Source organism: Vigna unguiculata, chromosome 4 (assembly GCF_037176805.1).
Source record: "Vigna unguiculata cultivar grain cowpea cultivar isolate G323 ecotype 2 chromosome 4, ASM3717680v1, whole genome shotgun sequence".
NCBI lineage: Eukaryota > Viridiplantae > Streptophyta > Magnoliopsida > Fabales > Fabaceae > Vigna > Vigna unguiculata.
This window is the reverse complement of record NC_140795.1, coordinates 6228880-6243406: the sequence shown is the minus strand read 5'-3', so window position 1 is coordinate 6243406 and position 14527 is coordinate 6228880. Positions and strand designations below refer to the sequence as shown.

At 30.7% G+C, this 14527-nt stretch overlaps 2 protein-coding genes across 2 annotated transcripts; one reads left to right on the top strand and one right to left on the bottom strand.

Annotated features, from left to right (window-relative positions):
• The first annotated feature begins 540 nt into the window (after positions 1–540).
• LOC114181343 (UDP-glycosyltransferase 83A1-like) lies at positions 541–3315 on the top strand. The gene is made up of 2 exons (XM_028067769.2): positions 541–1121; positions 2118–3315. Exons 1-2 carry the CDS (start codon positions 635–637, stop codon positions 2990–2992), a joined length of 1362 nt encoding a protein of 453 aa, XP_027923570.1. The 5' UTR covers positions 541–634; the 3' UTR covers positions 2993–3315.
• Positions 3316–11670: 8355 nt separating this feature from the next.
• LOC114181664 (uncharacterized) lies at positions 11671–12386 on the bottom strand. The gene has a single exon (XM_028068173.2). It carries the CDS (start codon positions 12292–12294, stop codon positions 11938–11940), a length of 357 nt encoding a protein of 118 aa, XP_027923974.1. The 5' UTR covers positions 12295–12386; the 3' UTR covers positions 11671–11937.
• Positions 12387–14527: the final 2141 nt, after the last annotated feature.

The following is a 14527-nucleotide window of genomic DNA, read 5'->3' as shown; positions in this document are numbered from 1 at the left end:
TAGATATGATTTTTTATTTACAAACATATTTATAATGAAGTGTTTTCAATGCAGAAAAAATCGTGCACCTTTGTCATAGTATCAAACTTTTGTGTTAACGTTACTTCTTTGATGGAAAACTTTTGTGTTCATGCAATTGACACCAAAAGTTGGAATCATCCATTTAATCATTTCTCAATAATTCCAAGAAAAATATTTAAGTTGATGGGGACGTACATGTATTTTGAGGAATTTTCAAATGACTATTCTTCCATTGCAATTGTTTAAATCTTTCATTAATTTGTTGGTCATTACCTTAGTTTAAAATAAATGGATTTTTGTTTGGAATTGTGTCTTCGGAATTGTTGATGTGGTCCTCTGCTAGACGTTGAAAATAACTGAAGGTGATATATTAACATTTTTTTAATATATTTTTAAATATAAAGATCGTTGTTGTGTCAAGATTTATAACAGAAGAACAGTGCAGAAAATTCCAATAGAAAAATCAAATTGAAAGAAGAACATGCCATAACATATGAAGACAAGTAGTTGCAGACAAGACAATGGTAGAATCAAATTCTCCTTCCTCAAAGGTTTTTCAAAATCTTAGTATAAAAGAAAACATAGAATCTGCATAACAAAAGGAAAACCAATAATGATGGCAAGGCCACATGTGATGGTTGTACCTTACCCAGCACAAGGTCATGTGATTCCTCTGATGGAGCTTTCACTGATCTTAGTCAAAGAAGGTATCAAAATAACATTTGTGAACACCAAAGAAAACCATGACAGGATGAAGAGTGCAGTTCCATGTGGGGATGATAGTTTACTATCTCAAATTTGTCCGGTGGGGATTTCTGATGGAATGGAATCCTCAGAGGAGAGGAAAAGGCCTGGGAAATCATCTGGGGCAGTGTTGAAGGTTATGCCAGAGAAAGTTGAGGAGCTGATTGAATGCATCAATGGATCAGAAAGTGAGAAGATCACATGTGTTCTTGCTGATCAGAGCATTGGATGGGCACTTGATGTTGCAGAGAAGAAGGGGATTAGAAGAGCAGCTTTCTGTCCTGCATCAGCAGCACAGTTGGTGTTGGGATTCAGCATTTCAAAGTTTATTGATACTGGGATCATAGACAATGATGGTGAGTTCATACTTCTCTGATTCTTCTGCAGCTCAAGATTTTATTGTTTGCTTCTTTTCTTTTTCAATGACATTACTTACACAAATCAAGTTACTCATTGTAAAGAGTTTCATGAGTAATCAAGTAGTATCATGCCATGCCATATTAATGAAGACAAGAAAACAGTATTGCTTAAATGTAACACTCCTTTATTAATGAAGAAATTTCCAGCACTTGTGAGCTTCATAAATTGATGTTTTATAAGATGTAATTAGCATATGGCTTGCAATAAAAATTTGCTCATAAACCCTGAAATGAAACTACAATCAGGATGTTACCGTACCCAAGGAGTTAGAAGTTATGAAGCTCGGACACACGTCTCATAGATCACGTGTCCTGTCTTCCACATCGACACGTGTTCGATATTTGTAGAATACACTTATTGATAAAATGTTTAATTTGAAAGACATTTTTTTGTCTTGACATGATTTTAACATGAGTCCGACTCGTAATCTTAATAACCACAATTCTATGATTTTCTAAAAGACCCATACACTTGTAAATTTATTACATAAGTTTCTACTAAGATTATAAAAGTATAGAACAAATCTTACATTATCACTACTTTTCGTTTTTTGGATATTAGACATATATATTAGATTCATTTTTGTTTTAGTTGACAGTTTGAAACTAATATGTACACACATGTCACGTCTTGTGTCCTATACTTTTTCAAGTTAGCTGTATCTTCGTGTTTGTATCCGTATCTGTACATGGGCTTTATAAGGATAGTTTAATGGTCACGGGGTTGAAAGAAAAAGTTAGAGAGATCGTGGATTCAACTATTCCCACTAATATTTAAGAATTATAAGGTTGACTTGATGAGTTTGGAAAAGACGATCGGACAGATTCTGAATTCAACTCTCCTCCTTAAAATAATATTAACATCTAACATTTCCCCACAAAAATAATATAATCATTAGTATTCATGTCTTACTCAGCAATTAAATTACCCAGGAACTCCATTGGAAAAGCAGGTCATTCAACTATCCCCTACAATGCCAAGAGTGAGTACAGAAAAGCTTGTCTGGGTTTGTGTGGGGAACAAGACTACTCAGAGTCATATTTTCCAACTCATGGTAAAAAACATAGAGTCCATGAAGAAAACTGAGTGGCTGCTTTGCAATTCATCACATGAACTTGAGTCTGCAGCATTTTCTATGGCTCCAGAGATCATACCTATAGGGCCACTTCTGTCATGCAATCAGCTTGGCCACTCTGCAGGAAATTTCTGGCCACAAGACCTAACTTGTCTGAAATGGCTAGATCAACAACCACCAAACTCAGTAATATATGTTGCATTTGGAAGCTTTACAAAGTTTAGTCCTTCCCAGTTCCAAGAACTTCGTTTGGCTCTTGAACTTTCCAACAGGCCTTTCCTTTGGGTTGTGCAACCAGAAGAGTCAAAAATTGCATATCCAGAAGGTTTCGTAGAGAGGGTGGTGGAACGTGGAAGAGTGGTGGGTTGGTCACCACAGAAGAAAATTCTGAGCCATTCTTCAGTTGCTTGCTTCATAAGTCACTGTGGTTGGAACTCCACACTGGAAAGTGTGAGCAATGGGATCCCAGTGTTGTGTTGGCCTTATTTTGCCGATCAGTTCCTGAACAAGAGCTATGTTTGTGATGTTTGGAAGGTGGGATTGGGGCTTGAACCAAATGAGAGTGGCATGATGACAGAAGGTGAAATCAGAAGCAAAATCCAACAAATTTTGAATGATGAAGAATTGAAATCAAGGGCTAGAGACTTGAAGAAGAAGATTCAAATTGGCACTGCACAAGGTGGTTTGTCAAACAAAAATCTAGACAGCTTCATCAACTGGATAAAAAGTTAACAACACAGAAAGAGAATTATGAAAAGGAACCAATCAGAAGTGATGCAGATTGTTCAACATCACTGTATCACTGTGTGGTATGTGTTTCACTTTTTCTTCTCAGGGACCACACAGTGTTTGAATTTGTTTCTTTTTTCTACCCTTATTTTTACATTGCAATGAGATTAGATCCTTGGTGATAGTTACTACTCCACTGCACAAGTTGTCTAGTTAACACCTACTGAGCAAGTGACCACTGATGTCTAACCACATCCCCAAACCTCATAATAAGTTTGTAACAACTTCTTTACATCTTGTCTGGATCAATGCCCTTTCATCATCAATCATTCTCCCCCCTTTGTTTTGTTTGTTTTATTGTGGTGAAAATGACTGCAATCAAAATCAATTCACAAAGATAAAATAAAGAGAGAAATACTGCTGAACGAATTATCAAAATAAAAAATGCATATTCATTTATTTCTCTCTCTGTGTATAAAACTTTTATAATTGATTCACTCTTGTTAACAAAATTTGTTAGATTAGAGAGATATATTAAGTTTGTAGGTAATTATAATATTTTTTAAGAGTATGTCTAGATAATTGATGTACCACTACAAGAAAATACTTCATTAGTAATCAATTTTAGTGACCAAAAATTGTTAGTTACTATAATTATTAATTTATATACAAGTTTACAGAGTAAAAAAATTATTGGTTACTAAAATAGTTACTATTATGAATAAAAAATTATAATTGGTCACTAAATTTGTTTTTAAAATTAGCTACCATAGTTTTGGATACCAAAGAAAACTGGTCACTAAAAATTAGTTACCTAAGTTTTAGCTACCAAAATAACTTAGTTACTAAATTGTTCTCTAATTAATTAGTGACAAATTTAGTGACCAATTATAATTTTTTATTTATATTTGTGACTATTTTAGTAATCAATAAATTTTAATTTTGTAAATTGGTATCTAAATTGGTTACTATAGTGACTAACAACTTTTAGTCACTAAAATTGGTTACTAATAAGACATTTTCTTGTAGTGTATGAACGAAAAAAAAATTACAATTATCCATGGTAGTTACTATTATGAACTAAAATAATTATGGGTATTTTATTAAAAATAATCTTATAAAAATAAAAATAAAAATCATAAAACCATGTCTTATAATTTAAGAAAAAAAAAGTATTATATCAATAAAATATTAATTTGCAATTTTCTTTTAAATTTATCTATTACAAAAGAAAAACAAGAGGAGGATGAAGAGTGCACTTCCATGTGGGTTTAAAATTTGTCTGGTGTGGTTTTCTGATGGATTGGACTCCTCATAGGAGATATAATTGCAACTGTGGTGTTTAGTATAATGGATTGTAAATAATGGCTTAGGTTATGAAACTGTGGTGTTTAGTTTAATTGTTTGTAATTATAGGTGTAGAAAATACGTGCTTCTTACTATTCAAAACCTCATCAGAGGTTGATGATGCATTAGTACATTCATCTCCATCTATGATCACTGAGGCTGGTAAGAGAATGCTTCAAGAGATTTATCAAACTCAAAGAATTTAGGCATAGTTATTATAAGAAATTTTTAATTAATAATTAATTTTAATGATAAAAAATAATTAATTATTATAATAACTAATTTAGATATAAATTTATAAATTAAAAAATGTTTATAACTAATATAATTTTTAAATTAATCTACAAATCAATTATTAGAGTAAATTTAATTTTTAAATTGATCATTAACATTAATTAAAAAAATTACTTAAAATTTTTTTACCAAAAAAGTCATTATCATTGCAACGACTTTTTTTTTAAAAAATTTACATACAAGACATACAAGTACAGCATTAAGAATGCCGTTGTTAATTTCAAAAAATAAAAATAATTGAAAACCGTGGGTTCATATCTTGAATGATGAAGGCCTGGTTCCTAACACGATTTTTAATTTTAAAATTAAAATTTAAAGTTTAGGGTTTCAGGATAAAATTAAAATTTAAAGTCATCTTCTGAACTCATCATTCCTGCAAAATAAAAGATGAAGTCGTGGCTCAACGTACTCCATTTAAGTAAATTTTTTAAAATTTATCTGTTTTCCACAAAATACACCAGTTTAGTAAAAAAATAAGTAAATATTTGTAACACAAATTTTAGATTACAATAATTTTGAAAAGGAAAAATAACATACATAAAATTTATATACTTCATCGTTGTCTCTATAAGACCCACTTTTCTATTCTTGATGTTTAAGGGCATGTCTATTGGATCTAAGGTCACTTTATAGGGTGTCGTAAAATCCTTTTCCAGCCCTAACTCCCTCGCTCTGCCCCATTCTCTGAAAACAGAAACATTTCTCCCTTCCACTGCTGAAGCAACAAGCTTTGCTAGGGCATAGCTTTTCCCCCTCCGAATCTGTTGAACACTCCCCCACCGGGTAAGTAGGACTTGAAACTCAAGCTCTCTTGTGTTCCTTTTCTATTTCCAAGTTTTGGTTCCACACTAGTCTCTATTATAGCCTCATCTTCATTCACCTATATTTTGTTTTCAGTTCCGTAAGTTGCTCCTGCTTTAGGTGCTAGTTCGTTAAGAATCACATTCTTTTTGGGTTAGCGTTTATGTGTTTCTTGGAGGGTATAGATCCATCAACTTGATGTTGAATAACAACCTTTCTCTGTGATTGCTATGGGAGCTTACGACATTATGGACAAAACACCCAAAAATAAGGACAAATTATAAATGAAAGTAGAAAATGAATTAAGATTACAAGAGGGATTAGAAAACACCACCTTTAGATCGAAATCAAAATGACATGTGCCATGGACATTTGTTACTTGAAGAAGTTCCTCTAAGATAAGAACCAAATGAAAGAATTTTATACTTATGCTCACACTAATATATTCATAATTAGAATTCTTTATTTTCACATTACTTTTACCCATTCTTCATGACTTTTGAATAAATTATAAAACATATAAACAAAGGTTTCCTCTTAAGGAAACAAACAAAAAAAACACTTGAATATTGAATACAAAGAGACTTTTTTTAGATCTTAGAAGTATAAAATTTTCAAAACATAAGTATAATGATTAGACTAAACAAAAGATTACATCTAGTGTGAGCCCTAATCCTATGATTACATATATTTATTTTCTTTAATCTTCTATTTAGTGCATTAGATGTTTAAGAAATTTGAAAAGAGATATGAAGTAGTTGCAACATTCACATGCACTTAAAAGTGACACATAAAAGTAGTTTACAACCATTAGATTTACTTAATAGTGTTTTTGGATGAGCCAATTTAAGAGTGTAATTCATTTATTTTGTAAATTTGAAATTCTTTAAGATAGAACAAGTTGTTTGGATGAGATAATTAAAAAGAAATTGAAATTTAGAAATTTTAAGAAGGTATTTCAAATAAAAAACAATAGAATTTGAAATTCACTAAAAAAGGAATGGAATTGAAATTTCACAAGTTGTCGAATTCCACATGAGTCAAGATAAAAAATTCCACAAGGCCAAAAAGCTTACATAAGAAAAAGCAAACAACTTTACCCTTCCTCTCAAGCTGACTCTTCCAACCTTCAATCCAGACAAACTTATTTCAACTGAGGCCAACTTGTCTCATTCTTCGACCCTCGACGCGGGTCGACTCAACTTGATCTTCGGCTTGGGCCAATTGGACTAAACCATCGGTCTGGCCCGACCCATCTCAACCTTTGGCATGGGTTGAACCTTTTTGACTTTTGTCTTGGACCAACTCGACTCAACCTTCGGCCAAAGTAGGCCTAGCATGATCTTCAAATTAGGTCTTCCTATTTAGAGCTTTGGAAAGGGTCGATCTAGCTCAACATTCGACACTGACCTGATCTTTGGCCTGGGCCAACAAGCTCAACCATCGGTTCTAGTTGATTTGGGTCGACCTGGGCCAACCCGGTTCAATTTTCAACCTAGGCAATCTTGTTTAACCATCGATCTGGGCTGACATAGCTTGACCTTCGATCTCGAGCCAACTCAACTCAACCTTCACCTCAAACTCACCCAGCTCGACCTTTAGCCCCAGTTCAACCTTTGACTCAGGTTGACCTGACTCGACCTATGATTTAGGCCGATATAACTCAACCTTCAGTCTAGACCCAACCCAACTCGACCTTTGTCTGGGTCAACCTAGGTTGACCTTTGACCCCGACTTGTCCTTTAGCTTGGGTTGATTTGGATTGACCTTCAACCTTAGCTCGACCTTCAATCTAGGCCGCTTTATTTCAACTTCGGCTCGATTAGGGATGGCAACGGGTCAGGTCGGGCACATATAGTGCCTACCCGCAACCCGACCCGCCACAAAAAAATCTGCCCGCTACCCGCCCGTTTACCCGTCGGGTATCTGCTTAAAAAATATCCGCGAATATTTTTAAAACTCGCGGGTACCCGTGGATACCCGATACCCGTAAATATTTAAAAAATTAATATTTTATAAATTTTTTAATATAGAATTATAAAAATAAAATATAAAATTGAATTAAATTTTAATTATAATTAAATTTGACATAATAAAATATACTGCTAATTTTAATTTTAATTAAATTTAACTTAATAAAATATAAATTAAATTTTCATTTTCATTTTCATTTTTTTGCGGGTAACGGGTACCCGCGGGTACGGATAGTATGATACCCGTACCCGACCCGTTTATAAGCGGGTATTAAAATACCCGCTACCCACGGGTAATAAATACCCGCTATCCACAGGTAATAAATACCCGCTACCCGCGGGTATTAACTATCCGTCGCGGATTTTATCCGTGGATATCCGCGAGCACGGGTATTTTTGCCATCCCTAGGCTCGATCCTACCCGTTTCGAATTTCGGCCAGGACTAAATCATCTCGACTTTCGACCAGGGTCGGTTTGCCTTGACTCCAAGTTTGGGCCGACTTGCCTCAACCTTAAGCTCGCAATTACTAGAGATGACATTAGATCAGGTCAAGTATGGGTAGTGCCTACCCACTACCCGCCTCACTGAAAAAAAAAAATTGATTACTCACTTCCTTACTTGTCAAGTATCTTGAAAAAATATCCTTGAATTTTTATTATACCAACATGTACTCATGGATACTTACAAATATTTGTATATATTTTTTATTTTAAATAAAACTATTTAAAGACAAATCTTTAAAATATAAAATTAAAAAAAAATTACTCACTAAAATATTAACGTAATACAAATTTAAATGAGGTGTTGCAAAATATAAACTTTAAAAAGTTAATTTTTCCAAAATAACTTCAATTTTATAAACCTAAATAAACAATAAAAAATTATAAAATTTTAAATGATTATATAATAATTAATAATTTTCCAATAATAAATTTATTTTCATCATTTAATTTTAAAATAAAAATACCAATTTTAATAAAAACTTAAAAATAATATACCAATTAATAATTTTTCTTTCGTGAAATGACTTCAAATCTGGGATAAAAGTATATTATATAAACACTAATAACTACAACTACAAGCAAGCTGCATTCAAACAACATACAATTAATATATAGGTATTGATCTAGTCATAATCATTGTCTTGACTTCCAATCAAATCTCTTGATGTTTAAATCTTTGATTATTCCTTGCACAAGGTCACACACTAAAGAAAAAATAAATGTTATAAAATAATTACTAAAATGTTATGTGAAAAAACAAACAAAGTTAATGTGAAAAATTATTGTTATTTTTAAATTCAAGGTTGTTCTCCGAAGAATTTATTGTACTTGTTGGACTTGTTGCCGACCAAATCTGCTTCTTTGGTAGTGAGCTTCTGTTGTTTGACAATTTTTTATATAATTATTTTTTTATTAATGTTATAGTTTGTTAAACTTTACATTTCCATTTACATGTGATTGTTTACATATAACTTTCGGTGTCCAATTAAATTTTTTATTGAGGTTAATATGTGTTAAACTTTACATTTCGATTGAAATGGTAATTATTTATTGGATTCATGAATATGTATGAATGTTCCCTTGTTGAATATGTGTTGTAGGATAGATAATTTTTATCCCAAATTTTGATGAAGAGAAATGTTAAAAAATTAGTTTATTAATATACATTTGAGTTTATTAATAATTATTAGGTTTTTAAAATTTAACTCAATATCACATATTTGTTTTAATTTTTTTGATTAGTATTGTTTGCAAATTGTATCTAGAAGTAGGTTATAATTTATTTTATTTTCTTTGTTCCAACACACATAGGACAAAAGAAAATTCCTTTGATGGATAAAAATATAGTGGACAAAGCAGCACTACATAGTTAATATTTGTTTAATAGGTTTCCTATAGCAAACAGTGTGCATGTCAGTGAATGAAACAACAATGGCAACAAAATGAAGATGCACACAAATCCACAAACAAAAGGGACAAAGTAGATTGTGAAAAATAGATAACCCACATGATGTTTGCAAACCATTTTTGGTTTAATTAGTTGGGATTTTGAAGCCACAATTGTTAGTGAGTTTGGAGATTTTACATTCACACCCTTGGATGTTGGGCTTTTGCACATGCCTTCATTCACTCCCTGAGTCGACATGTCATGGTCATGACAACCGCACATACCATGTTCACATGCAAAAGCTATTATTAATGTCATTGGATTCACTCACCCTTCTCCACACTCTTAAATTTAATTATTGTAAATAAGAAAAATAAAAAGATTTCACTAAAATTGAATAAAATAAGAAAAGTGGGGTGTGTGATTAATTAGATTATGGGTAATTAAGATAATTTGGAATGATGAAAAAGGTGGTATAGGTGTCAATGTCACTCAGATATTTTTATCTGAAAAAATGAAGAGTGAGAATGATGAGAGAGCATGTCACTCCATAATTCCTTGCAGATTGATGCAGCTACACTACACATAGCTACCTGCACTCACTGTCTCTGTAACTCTCAATCTCTCTACTTTGCTTCCCAACCCTTTTCTCTGAGAGAGACTAACATCACTGTGACTCTGTTCCTCCCATGCAATACCTCCATCCTCTTAAATGAACATCACTGCACACTTATATATATATATATATATATATATATATATATATATATATATATATATATATAATAAATATAAATTTTTATAAATCTCACTTCATATATTATTTTAAATTAGGTTAAATATGTTTTTTTTCTTTTAATTTATAGCGAATTTTAGAATTAATCTATTTTAAAATTTTAGATTAATTTAATCTTTATTTTTTGAAATATTTAAATTTAATTTTTTAATCAAATTTTATTAAGTTTATTTATATTTTAAATACGTCTCATAATAATATTTTATTTAATATTAAAGTAAAAATATATCAAACAGTATAAAAAATTTAAATACAATTCTGAAATACATACTAAACATTAAATAAATCTAATAAAATTTGATTAAAAAAATTAAATTTACGTATTTCAAAAAGTGAAGGACTTGGTTTATAGTTTCAAAATAAATTAATTTAAAAAATCATTCAAAATTAAGGAGAAAAAACATATTTAATTCTTTTAAATTTAAAATTCCTTTTTAAGATTTGAAATTAATTTAAAGTTCTCTTTTTTGAGACTGTATGCGTGTCACTTGCTCACCACCTGAACACAAAGATATGTCACGCTTTCATTGGAACTCAAAACCTGTGTTTAGCATCATGGAAGGTCTTACACTAAGTTTTAAGAATTAAATATTGTTTTACCCTTTGATGAACTTTTACATCTGATTCCAACTTCATTTTTTATATTATTTGATACTTTTTTGTGAACTTTTTCTTCTGATTCCAACTTCTTTTACTATTTTGGATTTCATCTTATCATTATATTATTTTTGTTACTTAAAAAGCATATAAATTGGTATAGCATTTCAAGAATCCAAATAATATCTCAAAAATTACTAAAAAGAATCAACCTTGTAGAGATGGGATGAAAATAAATAAGCAAATGTTAAATTTGTAAATATTTAATTTATCAAATGTAAAAATAGAAATGTTAAGAGCTGAATTTTTTGCAAAACTAAAGAAACATTTTTAAAATATTTTCAAATTCAAAAATTCAAAACTTAAAGATACTTCTTTTAATAGTATTTTTTCAGTTAGAATTAATGTTTAACTTGATTTGTAAGCAAACAATTCTGACTCTTAACTGTGAGAAGATTTCTTACATTGAATGTAGATTTCCACTATGCAAAATTATCAGAAAAAGGTTAACCCTAATTAATGAACAGTATAAAAGTACTTAGACAGCTATATTTTAGTTCAATGATTTTTATTAACAGAGTGTAATTACTACAGTACAGTGTAATAACCACCAGTATACAAGTTTAATTTTTCTAAAGATGAGTCATCTAAATGTAACAGTGCAAGCATCAAATTCAAGCTCCATGTGTTTCTGGCATACTTGCTGCCAAAAGAAAACAAGAACCACTGTTCTGAAAATAAAAAGTTCATTTAGAAATGAATACACTATCATTACCCCTAAATCAATGTTTTAATCAAAGAAAAAGTGCTTAAAATTCCCATTTGACAAAAAAAAAATAAACATTCTTTTAACTGCTTATAAAATTTGCAATAAACAGCTACTGATGTTAAAAAATCTATAATTTATAGTAGCAATTTTACCTTTTGCAATGGAGGAAGAACGAAGAAAACCAAATGTGAAAGAAAGAAACAGAAGAAAAATAGAATAAAAATGGTTACATTACATGCATTGGATTTCCTTTACAAATTCTGAAATTCCCAACCTTTCCTTCTCCATTTCCCCATTCAAATTTCTCTTCTACCATAGTCCCTACCCAAATCTAGTGAAAATAAAAATCATAAACCCCAAAAAAATAAATAACCCCAGAAGACCAAAGATCTTTGCTTTTTCTTTTTCATTAACGAAAGGACAAAACAAAAACATTTAGAAGAAGCGCAAAAGAATAAAAGAGAGTGAAAGGGAAGCTACTATAACAACAAAGCATGTTCATCATCGTTCTGGGTGCTGTCGTTCCCATAATACTCGATGAGTTTCTGCAGCACCACCACACGCGTCCGCAGCAACACGATGTAATCTGCAGTTTCCTTGAACAGCTGGTCTGGTTTCACAGCCTCTTCTTCGGTGGTGTTCGTTGTCGGAATGAGGTTCTTCAAAGCCTCAAGCTTCTGCGACAGTTTCTGAGACTTTTTGTGGCACTTTTCATGGTTGGAGGGGTCAATTGTGGTGGTGAGATTTTGGTTTCTCCCTCTTGGTGTTCTTGTTCTTGTTCTCTTTGTGGCTCTTTTGAGAGAGAGTTTGTAACTGTGCCTTGTGGTTGTGGTCATGGCAACAGAACAAAGAAAAAAGGAAGTGGGTTTGGTTTAGGTAACTTTGTGATTGTGTTGTGTTTTTTTTTGTTACAGTTTTGGTGATGAGAGAAGAGGGGTTCTGGGTTTAAGTACTGAAGCTTAAAAAAATTGCCACTTGATGATGTGGGTTACTACAGAAATGCCACTGGTTTTTTTCTTTGATGACCAAATTTGTTGAGAATAGGTTAAAAAACAAACATCATATGTCAATTGATCATGTGCCAATAAAGGATAAGATCCAAGAACATTAGGTGTCAAGTTTTTGTTGTTACATCATTTTTCTTAGTTGTTCTTGAGAAAAATCACATCAAAATGTTGCACAATTGAAGCATGTATGTATGTGGGTATGTATAACCCCTAATTCGGTGAAACATGCATAGTTAGCATGAAATTAATACAGAGAATTTTTTATTTATTTTCTTGCCCAACCAACCAAATATATAAGGTCCATGGCAATAAATCCTCACTCATTTGGTGAAACATGCATTGTTAGCATAAGAAAAGAGTGGGACCAAAGGGCATAAAGAATGGGATATTTCCATGAAAGAAGGGTATTTTGGTAATTCCATATGTGCCCCCAAATGAAAAAAGAGAAAGCGGGAAGGGAAGAAGAGAGGCACAACTTGCGAGCCAGAGAGGCAGAAAAGCCTGTCCTTCTGTAACGGCACATGTGAAGGTCCCGGGAACTTCACATTGTTCTTATTTACCATTTTACCGTTCTCATCATTTCTTTTAATATCAATTACATTATATTTTCTTAAAATAAATAAATAATTATATCATTACTTATACAAAATTTCTCTAATAATTTTTATTCAAAAAAAAAATCAAATATCACTTATTTGTCAATAATAGATTTTGGATTTTCCAATAATTTTTTATTTTTTAGTTTTTTCACTTAACTTTAAAAAAATATTAATATTAAGGGTTAAATATGTTTTTAGTCCCTCAATTTTTAATTAGTCTTTCTTTGAAATTTTGATTCAATTTAATTCTTCAACAACTGCGTGAACTTAGTCCTTTCAAGCAAATTTTATTAAATTTATTTTCAAACGTATTTCATGTAGCATTTGATATGTTTACACCGTTTGACATATTTTTGCTTCAATATTAGCTAAGAAACTATCATGAAACATATTTAAAACGTCAAATAAACTTAACAAAATTTGGTTAAAAGAACTAAATCCACACAATTTTGAAGTTGGGGGACTAAATTGAATCAAAGTTTCAAAAATGGATTAATTTCAATTTTTACTGAAAGTTTAGGGACAAAATCATATTTAATCTTAATATTAATATATTTTAAAACATAATAATTAATGTATTTTGAAAAATAACAGATAAATAATACAAAAAATTTAATCCAAACTCATCGAGAATACCTCCTTAATATTCACATTATCATATTTAATAAAATAAAAATATAATTGAGTAAGACTAATGCATATATAGATTATATGGTAAAGGTTATTGATTATTTAACAATTGATAAAGGGGTGAAAATATCACACATTTGAAAAACTGAATTGGTTGAGGTTTAAAAATTAAAATGTGTGATGAGATTGTACATCACTTTTTGTATTTTAGTGGTAAACTTTGGTGGGCAATTTCAAAATATTCATTGTACCTCTCAAAGTATGTTGTCATGTGGTGGTAGCTTTTGATTTGTGCCATCCTTTTTCAATTTCTTTTACTAATGCTTTTGTGATTTTTCCACTCCAATTCTTTTTAGCATGCAAGCTCTCCAATCTGAAACTGAAAATCAAAGTTCTTCTTTTCCTTCTCTAAAGAATATACTGTATAGACCACGTTTCTAGAAAGTACAGTCGATTATTATTATTTTTTTGGGGTCAATTTAATGTGGTTTTTGATAGAACTATACCATATATTGCAAATAATTTTATAACAAGGATTTGCTTAGGTATACATTAAAAAACACACATATATATATATATATATATATATATATATTTATTTATATATATATACATATTTATATATATATATATATACATATACATATATATATATATACATATATACATATATATATATACATATATATATATATACATATATATATATATATATATATATATATGTATATATATAAATTCTTCAATGATCATACCCTAATTCCAATTTATAATGTTTAGGTTCCATCCAACTCACTTAAACACAAATCATGATCCAAAGTGTGAATTTGATA